General features: G+C 36.4%; 2 protein-coding genes across 13 annotated transcripts in view; one reads left to right on the top strand and one right to left on the bottom strand.

Annotated features, from left to right (window-relative positions):
• Window positions 1-105: 105 nt before the first annotated feature.
• LOC127844474 (mRNA cap guanine-N7 methyltransferase-like) lies at window positions 106-14,445 on the bottom strand. The gene is made up of 10 exons (XM_052374725.1): window positions 14,318-14,445; window positions 13,990-14,176; window positions 12,561-12,692; window positions 10,753-10,868; window positions 8,223-8,404; window positions 7,188-7,358; window positions 6,376-6,493; window positions 4,934-5,071; window positions 2,235-2,268; window positions 106-1,279 (listed from the first exon to the last, which is right to left on the bottom strand). The coding sequence occupies exons 2-10, from the start codon at window positions 14,171-14,173 to the stop codon at window positions 1,152-1,154; spliced, it is 1,203 nt and encodes a 400-aa protein (XP_052230685.1). The 5' UTR covers window positions 14,174-14,176; window positions 14,318-14,445; the 3' UTR covers window positions 106-1,151.
• LOC127844484 (uncharacterized) overlaps window positions 14,411-14,804 on the top strand; it is a 276,328-nt gene continuing 275,934 nt past the window's right edge. For all 12 annotated transcript variants that reach the window (XR_008032757.1, XR_008032749.1, XR_008032748.1 and 9 more), the window contains exon 1: window positions 14,411-14,560. The gene's annotated coding sequence lies outside the window, so the exon portion shown is untranslated. The remainder of the gene's footprint in view (window positions 14,561-14,804) is intronic.

The following is a 14,804-nucleotide window of genomic DNA, read 5'->3' as shown; positions in this document are numbered from 1 at the left end:
TTATACTGTTCTATATTGGACAAACAGACAACAAAACATTATTCTGCCAAAACCGGTCGCAGCCAATATTTCTAGTTTTACAATCATCTGAACATAAAATGTCACTCAGCTTTGATAGTTTAATCCAAATCAACACAGCAGTTCAAAGGGACCTTTTCATGCTGTGGTAAATTGACAAAATTGAAAAAAAAAGATTTAAATTTTCGTTCTATTAATGATATTAAGAGGAAATAGTAATACCAAAATTTCTCACGTTCTTAAATATTTCATTATTAGTACATGTATGTGCATTTTTTGAAAATGAAAAACCCCTGAAATTATAAAGCGTTACAAACCCAAACAACTGAATAATTGGAGAGTTCTGTTCTGTTGTAATTGTTATATTTAGTGACATTATGAGAATTGCTTATATAAAGTATAATGTACACCCACTTCTGTAGGAGCACGGACGGCTGAACGGTTTAAGCCCTAGTTTTTTACTCCAATTGTCAGTGGTTCAAGCCCAGTTGAGGATTTTTTTTCTATTTTTTTATTTTTTTATTATTGTTTTATACAGGAGCTATTTAGTTCTATTTATCGATTAAAGCATTTACTGACAAACTTAAAAACATTCCAAAATCTGTGAAAAGATCCATTTAAAGAGATGAAAACAAATATTTTATTGAAATGTTGGGACACACAAGAGCAATCATAAATTACTACCACTTAGTTGGGACATAAACATTGTATGTGCATAATTAATAATCACATTACAAAATTGTATTCATACATACATGATGGAAATCAACCTGTCTTCAATACAGATTGGCCAGGTAAACAATTTCTAACCAATCTTTGTAGACATAACATGTGTCACAATGTTAATGTAAATTTTAGTGATTGAGTATCAAACTCATCTTTGCAATTTACATGTCTTTTACGCTCAACTCTTGAAATGTGTGTACACCTGTGAACAAGCCATAACAAAACCTTTTTTTCTGAATACAGCACCTGTACAAAAATATCTGTTGCCATTAGTCCCCAACGGCGAATAATAGTGCCATGCACGAACAGGACAGTTAAGTACAGGTGACCAAACAGATCCATCTTCCTGCTGAGGTTCAATCCTAAGTGTTTCTAAGAGCTTTCCGTGGCTTGGCCCCTTCTGTTCCCTACTCTGCCCCCTCATGAAGGCGTTCCCTATCCCTGCCCACTGATGTCCCGTCATGCGTGGACACCTTCCATACCTCCCCTGTCTCCATGTCCTTCACCTTTTGGAACATGAACACGCAGTAGATGGCTGAAACATACAGTAAACAAGAGTGCCAGAATGTACAAAAATGTGACCATTTAAAGATCTGGGATAATATGGCACATTTAAGATAACTCAAGGACCAAATCAGACGTGCAATGCAATTTCAGTTTGTTACCAAGGTAAATGAAAATATGATAAAAACTATTTGCATTTAAGGACATATTTCATAGTTCAAGGGCAAAAGTATAGAAGTGTTAAAGGCAATCTGGCTGGTTACTAGTATACCTGGTTAATTTTGTTGAGATTATATTCACACATACATTAACATTAACTCTGCTGTTGATACCTTTAAAACCATTTGATTTCGAGATTGAAAGAATTTAATTTGTCAAAGTTTGGGTTATTCAACGGCCAGAATGCTTTATGCCATCTTGCTACCGGCACTAATAAAACTTGGCCCATATATAATGCCCGCAAACATCATCTACAAGTTTCATGATGCATTTAAACATTAGAAGATACAGGAAGGTCAACATTGCCATGGACACAACCCGCCAAAACGCATGCCCCTTTACCCAACAAAAGTATTCACTTAATAAGACCTGTGTTAACAGGCATATAGAAATGATAGTTTAAAACTTTTAGTTAAACTTGATTGCATTTTAATATTCAAGCCTTTTTTAAGTGCATGCAGACATGTGTCTGTAGAAAATGGATGTCCCCCACATTCGGCTTTTGTATGAAAACCTTTTTACTTTTAAGTGCAAAATGATTGCATTTTAATACTTAGGTCTTTTTTTTAATGGTTAATGTAGACATGTGTTCACAAGACAAAAATACGTCCGTATTGGGCTTTTGTCTGAAAATATATGAACTGTTGAATCTATAGAACTGGATCTATTGATAGGAAAGAACGAAACATTTGGATGGAAGAATAAATTGCATCTTAATTGCCTCCATATTGAAGAGGCAGGTTTCGTTTATTGATTGTAATACATACTGACAGCTTCCCATTCTGCTTTAGAGAGGGTTCCCTGAAAAAAAGAAAACAAAATGTTCACCCTACATGTTCAGACTGCATTTATTCAGTACAACTACAAATAGTATCAAACCATTACAAGAATCATGTGTACAAACATTTCCTGTATGATGCAGCTGATTCGTCATCTACATAAAACAAAGCATAACATGACAAAAACTAAGGGACATAACTAGTAAAAATACTAGCCAATATTAAAAGTTGATGATAAAAGTATTGTTTCTAATGGAGGAATTGTCTGCAGTTATAACACTTTCACTATAATCCCTCAATGTTCACAATTAGCAAAAGCACTAAAAGTTGTAAACTCTTATCCTTATAATTCCTTCACATTTTCTTTTGTCTGATATGCAACAGGACATTGCTTGTTTCAAACATTTACCATGTAACAATGAAGTAATTATGACAAAGTAAAAGGAATAAGCAATGAACCTTTTTTTCTTGATTCAAAGAACTACTAGTTCACGGGTTAAACTAGTTCACAGTTACTGCTAGTTAACAGTTACTGCAAGTTCACAATTACAGCTAGTTCACGGGTTCAGCTAGTTCACGGATTAAGCTAGTTCACAGTTACTGCTAGTTAACAGGTACTGCTAGTTCACGGGTACTGCTAGTTTATATTACTGCTAGTTCAAGAGTACTGCAAGTTACACAGTTATGCTAGTTCAGGGGAACTGCTAGCTCACGGGTACTGCTAGTTTAACAATTATGCTAGTTCAGGGGTACTGCTAACTCACGGGTACTGCTAGTTTAACAGTTATAGCTAGTTCAGGGGTACTGCTAGCGCATGGGTACTGCTAGTTTAACAGTTATAGCTAGTTCAGGGGTACTGCTAGTTCATGGGTACTGCTAGTTAAACAGTTATAGCTAATTAAAGGGTACTGCTAGCTCACAGGAACTGCTAGTTAAACAGTTATGCTAGTTCAGGGGTACTGCTAACTCACAGGTGCTGCTAGTTAAACAGTTATGCTAGTTCAGGGGTTCTGCTAGCTCATGGGTACTGCTAGTTAAATAGTTATAGCTAGTTAAGGGGTACTGCTAGCTCATGGGTACTGCTAGTCTAACAGTTATAGCTAGTTCATGGGTACTGCTAGCGCACGGGTACTGCTAGTTTAACTGTTATAGCTAGTTCAGGGGTACTGCTAGCTCACAGGTACTGCAAGTTAAACAGTTATAGCTAGTTAAGGGGTACTGCTAGCTCACAGGTACTGCTAGCTCATGGGTACTGCTAGTTTAACAGTTATAGCTAGTTCAGGGGTACTGCTAGCTAACGAGTACTGCTAGTTTAACAGTTATAGATAGTTAAGGGGTACTGCTAGTTCACGGGTACTGCTAGTTAAACAGTAATAGCTAGTTCACGGGTACTACTAGTTCACGGGTACTGCTAGTTTAACAGTTATAGCTAGTTCACGGGTACTGCTAGCTCACGGGTACTGCTTGTTAAACAGTTATAGCTAGTTCAGGGATACTGCTAGCTCACGGGTACTGCTAGTTTAACAGTTATGCTAGTTCAGGGGTACTGCTAGCTCACGAGTACTGCTAGTTGAACAGTTATGCTAGCTCAGAGGTACTGCTAGCTCACGGGAACTGCTAGTTTAACAGTTATAGCTAGTTAAGGGTTACTGCTAGCTCATGGGTACTGCTAGTTTAACAGTTATAGCTAGTTAAGGGGTACTGCTAGCTCACGGGTACTGCTAGTTTAACAGTCATAGCTAGTTCAGGGATACTGCTAGCTCACAGGTACTGCTAGTTAAACAGTAATAGCTAGTTCAGGGATACTGCTAGCTCAGGGGTACTGCTAGCTCACGGGTACTGCTAGTTTAACAGTTATAGGTAGTTCAGGGGTACTGCTAGTTCATGGGTACTGCTAGTTTAACAGTTATAGCTAGTTAAGGGGTACTGCTAGCTCACAGGTACTGCTAGTTTAACAGTTATAGCTAGTTAAGGGGTACTGCTAGCTCACGGGTACTGCTAGTTTTACAGATATAGCTAGTTAAGGGGTACTGCTAGTTCACAGGTACTGCTAGTTTAACAGTTATAGCTAGTTCAGGAGTACTGCTAGCTCACAGGTACTGCTAGTTAAACAGTTATGCTAGTTCAGGGGTACTGCTAGTTTAACAGTTAAAGCTAGTTAAGGGGTACTGCTAGCTCATGGGTACTGCTAGATAACAGCTACAGCTAGTTCACAATACTACTAGTTTACTGGTACAGGTAGTTCACGTCTAGTGCTAGTTAATAGGTACTGCTAGTTAAACATTCATAGCTAGTTCAGGGGTACAGCTAGTTCACAGTTACTGCTAGTTAAAAGTTACAGCTTGTTCACTGGTACAGCTAGTATATGAATACTGTTAGTTAACAATTAGAGCTAGTTAATGGATACTGTTAGTTAACACTTATAGCTAGTTCACGGGGATCAAGTTAATTCATGGTTACTACTAGTTTACAGTTACAGCTTGATCACGGGGTACAGATAGTACAGGGGTACTGCTAGTAAACGGGTATATTTAGTTAATTGCTAGTTCACATGTACATCTAGTTCATGGATATTGCTCTTGAACACATGCTCAGCAAGCACATCAGTGTCAAGCCTTACTAATACTAAGACGTTAATCAGAAGAATACTAAACTTGAAATATGAGAAGCAAACAAGATCAAATTACCACGGAAACTTTGCGTGGTTCCCTGCCATGATGTCTGCTGTCTGGCTCCTCTTTCACACTGTCTATGAAGGAGCGCACATGTTCATAATCCTCGTCATCTTTGCCAACCAGACTACGACCCTCCTCTGCTGGATAACTCTGAAATCAAAGTTACATACTCCTGGAGGACTGAGCGCAAAACTGAGCTATCTTGAATAGATATGTTAAGCAGATACACTAATTTTGTGTGCAAAAGTCAACACAATGAACAAAACCTGTAACTGTCCTCCATTAAAATTGTGATTTCAGAGTACGGTTTAGTCTGTAAAAGTAAAAGCGTGCACATATTTTTTTTACACCAAAAACAATTGATTCCAGGTACGAACATGACAAAGGGTAGTCAAAAAGAAAGGGTGGTTTGGTTTCTATTTTTAGGCTGAGGAATCATGTGCACAGTTTTATCAGTGTTGTAATGGATTGCTATTCCTTTCATAAATTAATTGAAAAATGGAAGATATTGCAAGAAAAAGTCAACAGACACATGTACAAGCTGTCTGAATACTCGTTTTTCATTATTGTGATAGCCAAGTATGATTTATTTAAGTCCTCAGCAAAATCAAGATAAATATTTACTTTTGCAATTTAATAAATTTTTCACATTAACAGAGGCCAACCCCCATGATCTATTACACAATTGTCACCTGTGACAGAACTAACTAAGGATCACACAAGGATCTATTACACCATTGCACCTGCATCAGATCAGACCCAGGATCTATTACACCACTGCACCTGTGTCAGATAACACCCAGGATCTTTAACACCATTGCACCTGTGTCACATAACACCCATGATCTATTACACCATTGTCACCTGGGTCAGATCACACCCAGGATCTATTAAACCATTGTCACCTGTGTCACATAACACCCAGTATCTACCACACCATTGTCACCTGGGTCAGATCACACCCAGGATCTTTTACACCATTGCACCTGTGTCACATAACACCCAGGATTTATTACACCATTGCACCTGTGTCACATAACACCCAGGATCTTTAACACCATTGCACCTGTGTCACATAACACCCAGGATCTATTACACCATTGTCACCTGGGTCAGATAACACCCAGGATCTATTAAACAATTGTCACCTGTGTCACATAACACCCAGGATTTATTACACCATTGTCACCTGTGTCACATGACACCCAGGATCTATTACACCATTGTCACCTGTGTCACATAACACCCAGGATCTATTACACAATTGTCACCTGTGTCACATAACACCCAGGATTTATTACACCATTGTCACCTGTGTCACATAACACCCAGGATCTATTACACCATTGTCACCTGTGTCACATAACACCCAGGATCTATTACACCATTGTCACCTGTGTCACATAACACCCAGGATCTATTACACCATTGTCACCTGTGTCGGGACTACTGACCTCTAGTGCCTTCATTTGACTTAGAAGGTCCTTGTATTCCCTGGTTACGAAGTTCTGATTGAAAAAGTCTGCAAATGACTGTTTGTACACCAGCTTGACGCCATACTTTTCTGCCATTCTGAAAAAAAATACATTTTTATGTTGGATGGGATAATAATCAGCATGCTTTGATTAATATTTAATTAAGCTTTTTGCCTTTGATTGCTTAAAAAAATGTCATACTTCTCTTCCATTCTGTAAGAAACAGAATTACCTCTATAAAGGGTGGGATAATGTAAAGCTTTGTTAATCAGTCATTAGTCAATCCTAATTTAGTAATTATCAACATAAAATGTGTATTAATACATCGACGCTTATATGTATGGTTACAATTTTGAAACTATCAAAATACAAGTAGAACATATTTTGTTTTGGTTTAATTTTAAGACAGCCCACTCATTAACATTATTCTCATCCACACCAATTACACAAAGTAAAAAGTGTTCTTTTTTGCAAATAGACATAAAATGTGTAAACTGTATACATATCTAAGAAAACATTATAACATATCTAAGAAAACATTATAACATATATTCTTTTTCGATACTGTTATCTTTTCTCAACTCATAAAAATTTGCACACATTAAACTACCAAAAGATAGTAACACATGTCCTGATGTTTAGAGAAAGAGATGTTAAGGGAAAGTGGGTAAATCTTGAACTTATCAGTGGAAGTGTACAAAACAATCCACCACTTAAATATTCATTAGGTACGATATTGTAATCCTTGTGTTGCTGTTTGACAAATTATCCAGCGACAAGGTATAAATTACTTTTCTAATACAGGAAAGAAGACAAGAAACTCTGGGCAGTCGACTACCCCCTCCAAGTGGAAATTGTATTTGGCACCAAACAGGGGCAACTTTTGCTTGTCTTCATTTTCAAACGTGACGCGGTACACTTCATTGCCAAACGACATGTCATCTGATTCACGGAGTCTGCGTCTGCAATAAAACAAGAACTGAGCCACGTTTTGGGAAAACGGGGCTTAATCAATGTGCCTAACAACAGCTGTGTTTGTGAAACACAATGCCCCCTAATGCGCTTTGAAGCCATATATTTTACCTTTGACCTTGAGACCTCGTATCCTTGAGATACACATGCATGCAAAATATCAAGTTGCTATCTTCAATATTGCAAAAGTCATGACCAAGGTTAAGTTTTTGGACAGACACACACAATGACAGACATACAGACAGGCCAAAAACAAAAGACCCATGATCATTCGATCCAGGGGCATAAAAAGGTGGCCATGATTTGCCTGTGCAGTCCAAACAGACTCTTTAGAGACAACACTTTTTTGCCAAAACTAAAATTTCCCTTAGACGATCATACATTCTTGAAAAGAAAAATGCGATGCAAGCAGAAAGAATTGTCCCTGATTAGCCTGTGAGGACTGCACAGGCTAATCTGGGACGACACTTTACCCACATGCACTAAGCCCAGTTTAACCAGAGGGGGGCTAAAATATTTCAAGTGAGTGTAGATTGATATCAAAAGTATCTAGATGCTATATGGCAACGGCCTCAAAAAGACCACCTTGTGTGATGGATATAGCGTAAAATACAGAAAAGTCTGATTCCAAGAACAACCCTTGCTCTTTGAGTGTTGGTGTGAAGCCTGTAGCACACTGCACTATGTTTTAACATCTCATGCCAAGTTTTTAATTTAACATTCACATATCAGCTACAATGCAATTTTTAAGCTCTTTTTTGTAGTAACAATATGAGGAAAATTGTTTGTTTTCAGGTGAATTTAACAAAATATGCATGTTTTGAACCCTTATATATTTCATAACAAACACATACACAAGTTCCTGGCTGTTGGGCGTGGTGCCGATAAAATAGCCGCCCAATTTTAAGCATTCCACCGCATTCTGTAACATCACCTCAGCCTGGGATAGGGTTTCAAAACAGTAGTGGAAGGAGAATTGGCAACTGCAGATGTCGAATGTCCGCCCAGCATCCTTGTACAGGTCCTTGAGTCTTTCCTGCAAACATCGAGATTCCATGGCTTAACTTTAACCCTTAACCAATAAAATATGTATTTTGGCACTTTAAATGCAAGACCTTTGTTTCTAGATTCAAGTTTTAAAGGCTTCATTTCCAACCCTTAGGAACTGATGAGCAGCAAACAGCATAACATCTGAACAGACTGAGTGTTGCATGCAGGCTGTTCTGGTTTTACGCTGTTTGCATAATGCCATTTTTACTTTGCTTCTGAGTGGGAAAGGGTTAAACACAAATAATGAGACATACTTATAAAACAAGAGGGTCTAATGGCCCTGAATCGCTCACCTGACTAATCAAATACAATCCCAACCCAGATTTCATCAAGATAAACATTCTGACCAAATTTCATAAAGATTGGATGAAAACTGTGACCTCTATTGTCTACACAAGGTTTTTCTATTATTTGACCTAGTGACCTAGTTTTTGACCCCAGGTGACCCAAATACTATCCCAACCCAGATTTCATCAAGATAAACATTCTGATCAAATTTTATAAAAGATTGGATGAAAACTGAGACCTCTATTGTCAATACAAGGTTTTTCTATTATTTGACCTAGTGACCTAGTTTTTGACCTAGTGAACTAGTTTTTGACCTAGTGAACAAGTTTTTGACCTAGTGACCTAGTTTTTGACCACAGATGACCCAAATAAATCCCAACCCAGATTTCATCAAGATAAACATTCTGACCAAATTTCATAAAGATTGGATGAAAACTGTGACCTCTACTGTCTACACAAACAAATTGTTGACAGTTTTTCTATTATTTGACCTAGTGACATTGTTTTTTACCTCAGATGACCCAAATACAATCCCAACCCAGATTTCATCAAGATAAACATTCTGACCAAATTTCATAAAGATTGGATGAAAACTGTGACCTCTACTGTCTACACAAGGTTTTTCTATTATTTGACCTAGTTTTTTACCTAGTGATCTAGTTTTTGACCCCAGATGACCCAAATACAATCCCAACCCAGATTTCATCAAGATAAACATTCTGACCAAATTTCATAAAGATTGGATGAAAACTGCGACCTCTATTGCCTACAAAAGGTTTTTCTATTATTTGACCTAGTTTTTGACCTAGTGACCTAGTTTTTGACCCCAGATGACCCAAATACAATCCCAACCCAGATTTCATCAATATAAACATTCTGACCAAATTTCATAAAGATTGGATGAAAACTGTGACCTCTACTGTCTACACAAACAAATTGTTGACGGACACACGCACGTACGCACGCACACACATACGAACGCCGGACATCACACGGTCACACAAGCTCACCATGACAGGTGAGCTTAAAAAGTATATAACTATATATCAGAAAAAGAGAGCTAGCTAACATTGTTCAACATTTACGATTGTCTTTCAATTGGGATAGTATTTGCCTTTTATAATGGTGACATAGAACTGACTGCAATTTAGACAATCCTAAGCAAATAAAAAAACAAAACAGTAATGATCTGCAAGTGAAGTCATTTGATTCATCAGCTGACGCCATGGAGGCGAAAGTTCAGCCCCTCCCAATAAGGCATTGTCTATAAGTCAGAAAGGATTGATTTTGAAAATGATAAGTTTATTTATCAAAAAAGCCAATTGTTAAAAAAAACTTTTTGAAACAGTATCTTTAAAAAGAAATTCTCTTTTCCAAGGATGTGTTCCTTATTTATTTCATATTTTTTAGCATTCTTTTTGTAAACATGTGCTTGCTAACATCAATGTAGGAAATATACATACATGTATTGTTGTCTTTTTTGGTACCCGGTAGTTGAAAATGTCTGCCACTGGCAATCAACATTTTGTTTCTTTGTATATGATTTCAAGCATTTATTTTAATCAGTGTTATAATTCCGGAAATCTTGCTTGGAAACTAAGTAACAGATGGAAGCATGGACATTAAGTATGATGGATAGCATTGTCTAGAGATTCAGTTTATCACTCAGACGTAATCAATAGCTACGAATTATAATTCTGACAGCCAAACAAGGCAAACATATGTGTTACCATTTAGGGCACATAAAAATATAGGACAAAACTGTAAGTCACTATAACATACTTGTAACCATTTACAACTCAGATATGCACTATGTCTCATGTGTAGCCCTTTACAATATCCAATTAAAATAAAAACATTTCTGTACACAGTCAAGTTTTAAAGACTTCATTTCAAATCAACGATACTGATGAGCAAAACAGCATAAAACCTGCACAGACACCGAGTTATTAGCAGGCAGTTCTGGTTTTAGGCTTGTTGCATTTTACAATTTTCACTTTGCTTTTGAAAGGGCTACCCAAAAAAAACGTAAAAAATAAATGATACCTTTGAACAATCTGCTGTTAAGAACTCAGCTTTGTATACTCTGTCTGGGTTGCGTTCCCGTGACAACATCTCCTTGTACCGGGTCTCTGACTGCTCAACTGAGATTCCAGCTATGTCTGAAAGCCAAAAGGGACAATCACGGCATATATATCTTAACCTTTTGCATGCTGGGAAATTTGTCGTCTGCTAAAATATCGTCTGCTGAATTTCTAAAATTAGCATTTTCTTCAATTTTTTTTCAAAGAATACTATCAGAATAGCAAACAGTTTGGATTCTGATGAGATGCCACGTTCTGAAGGCCTTCAAAATTTGGTTCCAGCACTGAAGAGTCAATCATATTAATTTAAGAAATTTTGGCCTTGTTATCAAGAACATTCTATCATTTATTTTGAATTGCATTTTCTGTTGATTTTTTCTTTTTAATTGATTTGTGTAATTTTGTATTTACAAACAAACATCAGTGTCAAAAATGAAAATGTATTTCTACAAACTTCCAATGATTTTCAGTTCTCATAAAAACGAAAAATAAATCAATGTTATTCTAAATAATTCTATGTGATAACAAAGTTTAAGAAGTGTCACTTAAAACATTTTTTTTGTTTTCATGTAAAATTGATTTCCAATGTTGAGGGTTTTGTGAACACACCAAAAGGCTTAACACCATGCCCGTGTGGATAAGGATTTTTTAACACTGCTAAGACCTGCTCTACTTCTTTATAGCCAAGTCTCAAATTCAATTTTACTAAATATTATTTTCTAAGGTGTAAACCAGATTGTGAACAAAAAGCTTGCATGTCCAGTTGTCCACTATCACAATGTTATTTCATAAATGCGTTGACCAAAAACCACTTATTGTAAATCCCGACAAGTTAATGTATTCAATAAATGTAAGGCTAAAAAATACATGTAAATTCTTAAAAGCAGTCTTCAGGCTTACTTCAAGCCTAACAGCCCAAGGCTAGTGCGGTCGTAATGAGACCTTGCAGAAATTCAATAATTATAGTCAACTAGCTAACAGTTCATCTATGTTCTATTATAGCATAATGCTCTGTGCAACAGGAACCCTTAATATAAAGACTGTCAAGACTTACCCCAGCAGGTAATTAAAGGTAAGATACTAGTTCGAACGTGTTTTGGTTTTTGTTTGTAATTTTGTCGTTCCCTGTCCCTGTTCTCGGGGCAAATGATTTTAACATGGGCGCCATTGATGCATTGGATCACACACGGCATACCCATAACATTATATAAAAAACACATTCTGCGCGTCCTTAAATTCGTCGTCCTAAGTCGGAAAACGTATTGCCTTGTAAATTAAGTCAAATAAAGTGTCAGTCGCTGCAATTGTCTGTTAACTCGTCGAAATTGTCAAGGTCGTTGATCGTGTACATGTATGTTGACATCGACATCATTTTGTCAGGAGCAATCGCCGCCATATTGGATTTTTATCATTTTCTTTCGAAAATAAAATGAATTATAGTACAGCAAAATCTTCTTTTCGCGGTCGTAATGTGTTCCAATTCGCATACTGCGTAAATTGAATCGAGGCATATGGTGATATTTTTACTTGTTTTACAGTTTGTGTGTGAATTTTTTTTAAACTATTTTGCGTAACGTTACCAGAACAAATACATTTATAGCACTACGCATGGTTACATTCGTTAGATTTTAAGAGCTTTTAAGACTGAATTAAAATTATTGTTAAGGTTATTAGATCTATTTATGTTAAATGTCACGTTGAAAAAAATCAAATGGGATGAATAGAATACTAGGATTAGCGTTGAATACAGAGGAGAGCAGTTCTACTTACCTACACAGACAATGCTGTGTATGTTTCCTTTCTTCCATTTTAGAAGGTCTCCGCCTTTACCAGAGCATAGGTCAAGGACAGATATGTCACGATCATGACCCTTGTCTTTTTTCAACCTTTCTAAAGCTTGATCTGAAAAAGATTACAAACCACTTTTCAAAAAAATCTTCAGCATCGCTTATTTAAAAACCCACTACTGTATAAACTGCTTTTTTTTATTTAATGAAATATTCTTATACCACAGAAGCTAAGGATATTTACAGCCATGCGCTAGAAAACAAGACACCGTCGGAGACGAGTTTTGCTCCCCAAAGGTTTTTTTTGTCACAATATTGCACTATATATTCAGATAAAAGGAAACGTCTTGAGGGGCATAACTTTGGACAAAATAATACGATGGATGGTTTAGCAACTTAAAAATTTCAAAGGGCCATAACTCTCTTAATCAATCATCTAACCATAACCAGAATCCACGAATAACATGCGCATCTCCTCAAGGTAGTTAAGTTTCCCATACAGCTTCATTGAATTCCAGTCATTAGTTGCTGAGAAATAGCCCGGACAAGAATTGCACTATATGTACAGTTAATGGAAAATTTCAAAGGGTCATAACTCTGTGAAAAATTATCTGACTAGAACCCGCTGATAATATGCACATGTCCTCTTGGTAGTGAAGCTTCCCATAAAGTTTAATTGAATTCCGGTCATTAATTGCTGAGAAATAGCCCGGACAAAAATTGTGTGCGGATGGACAGACACACTCGACAGAGCGGCGACTATATGCTCCTCCCAAAAATTTTGGGGGAGCATCATAAAACAAATACCAGTTTAAGCAATTATAACTATAGTCATACATGTTATGTGATGTAATTTAAGCTGGTGTATGGAGTAATATTTGCTCTCCTTAAATGAAAGTGAAAAATGAGTACCAACCCCAGTTACAACTATTTTTGCCTCCAGATCTATAATTATGTTAAGCCATGATGTACTAGAATGGAAAACAGGAGATTATTTCGTCAAATTTATTTGCCTTAAAAGATAGACAAAACCATACGTTTGGTTACCAATACATCTTTATCCGTCTTTAACAGGGGGTTGTGCTCACTCTTCCTCCATGGTTTATTTGATCAAAATCTAGTAGACAATCAAATACTTACATGGCTTTTAAATTTGAAGGTGAAGCAAAATTTACTTCACGTGCTAGCCAAATGTAATGTTACTACATGTTATGGAACGCTGATTACAAATCAATATATGTATATAAATATATAATAAAGTTGAAATAAATTTATAAGTATTTTATAAGAAAAAAATCACTATTCTTCAAAATGTATCAAAAAAATTCATTTTATTGTTTTGAAATGTTTTTATTTTTAAAAAAGGGTAAAAGCTGTGTCTTGAACCCTGACATTTTTTTTAATAAACTTACGTATAACAACACTTTTGATCCAGTTATTGAAGTTCCTCATGTAGAATATTCTGCTGTCTGTCCTTGACTCCCGACCTGCTTCCTGCAGTTCATTGTAGTGCTTAGCAACCAAATGACCTTGCCCATCATTTTCTGGCCCCTTTTTCATTGTATGACTATCAGCGGACTGCTCATTTGAGGTCATTTTCTAGAAAAAAATAGTTGCATGGGAGAGATTGGTACTTATTAAAGAAGGAAAAAAATGCTGTTACAATAATCACAATTCAGACAGAATTGTGTATGGATGCACGTGCCAAAATTATATAAATTTGAAGTGCCACGAAGATACCTGTTCTGTGTTTATCTCTAAAAACACTAAATATATACACCAACACTAATATTAATAATTCGTTTTGCTTCTCGTAAAAATAGTGGCTAATTTGCTTGAAAGGGAGTGAACTCATCGATTAAATGTAATGGACCGTTTCGACTCGCCGCTCAGAGAAGTGCCCGTATGTGAATCAATTAACTTCCATCTAGACAAAGCCGGTGGAAAAAGATTCAATAACTGAAGATTTAGGTCAATACAATGGTAAGAATTTAGCTGAAACATTAAACACATACTTAAGAACAGTAATTGTTCATTTGCAAGCGGTTTTAAACGGTTAATTTGATTATAATTAGATTGTTCAGCGTACGATTTTGAGTACATGATAAAAACTTCCGAAATAATTATATGTGAGTCGCATTACCTGGAGCAGCTAAGCCAAAATAAGACTGTTTATGTAACCATCTTTAGGTTCTTGTCATCAAGATTGATATCTTAATATTAACGT

This window comes from Dreissena polymorpha, chromosome 9 (assembly GCF_020536995.1).
Source record: "Dreissena polymorpha isolate Duluth1 chromosome 9, UMN_Dpol_1.0, whole genome shotgun sequence".
NCBI classification, from domain to species: Eukaryota; Metazoa; Mollusca; class Bivalvia; order Myida; family Dreissenidae; genus Dreissena; species Dreissena polymorpha.
This window is presented reverse-complemented; position numbering and strand designations above follow the sequence as displayed.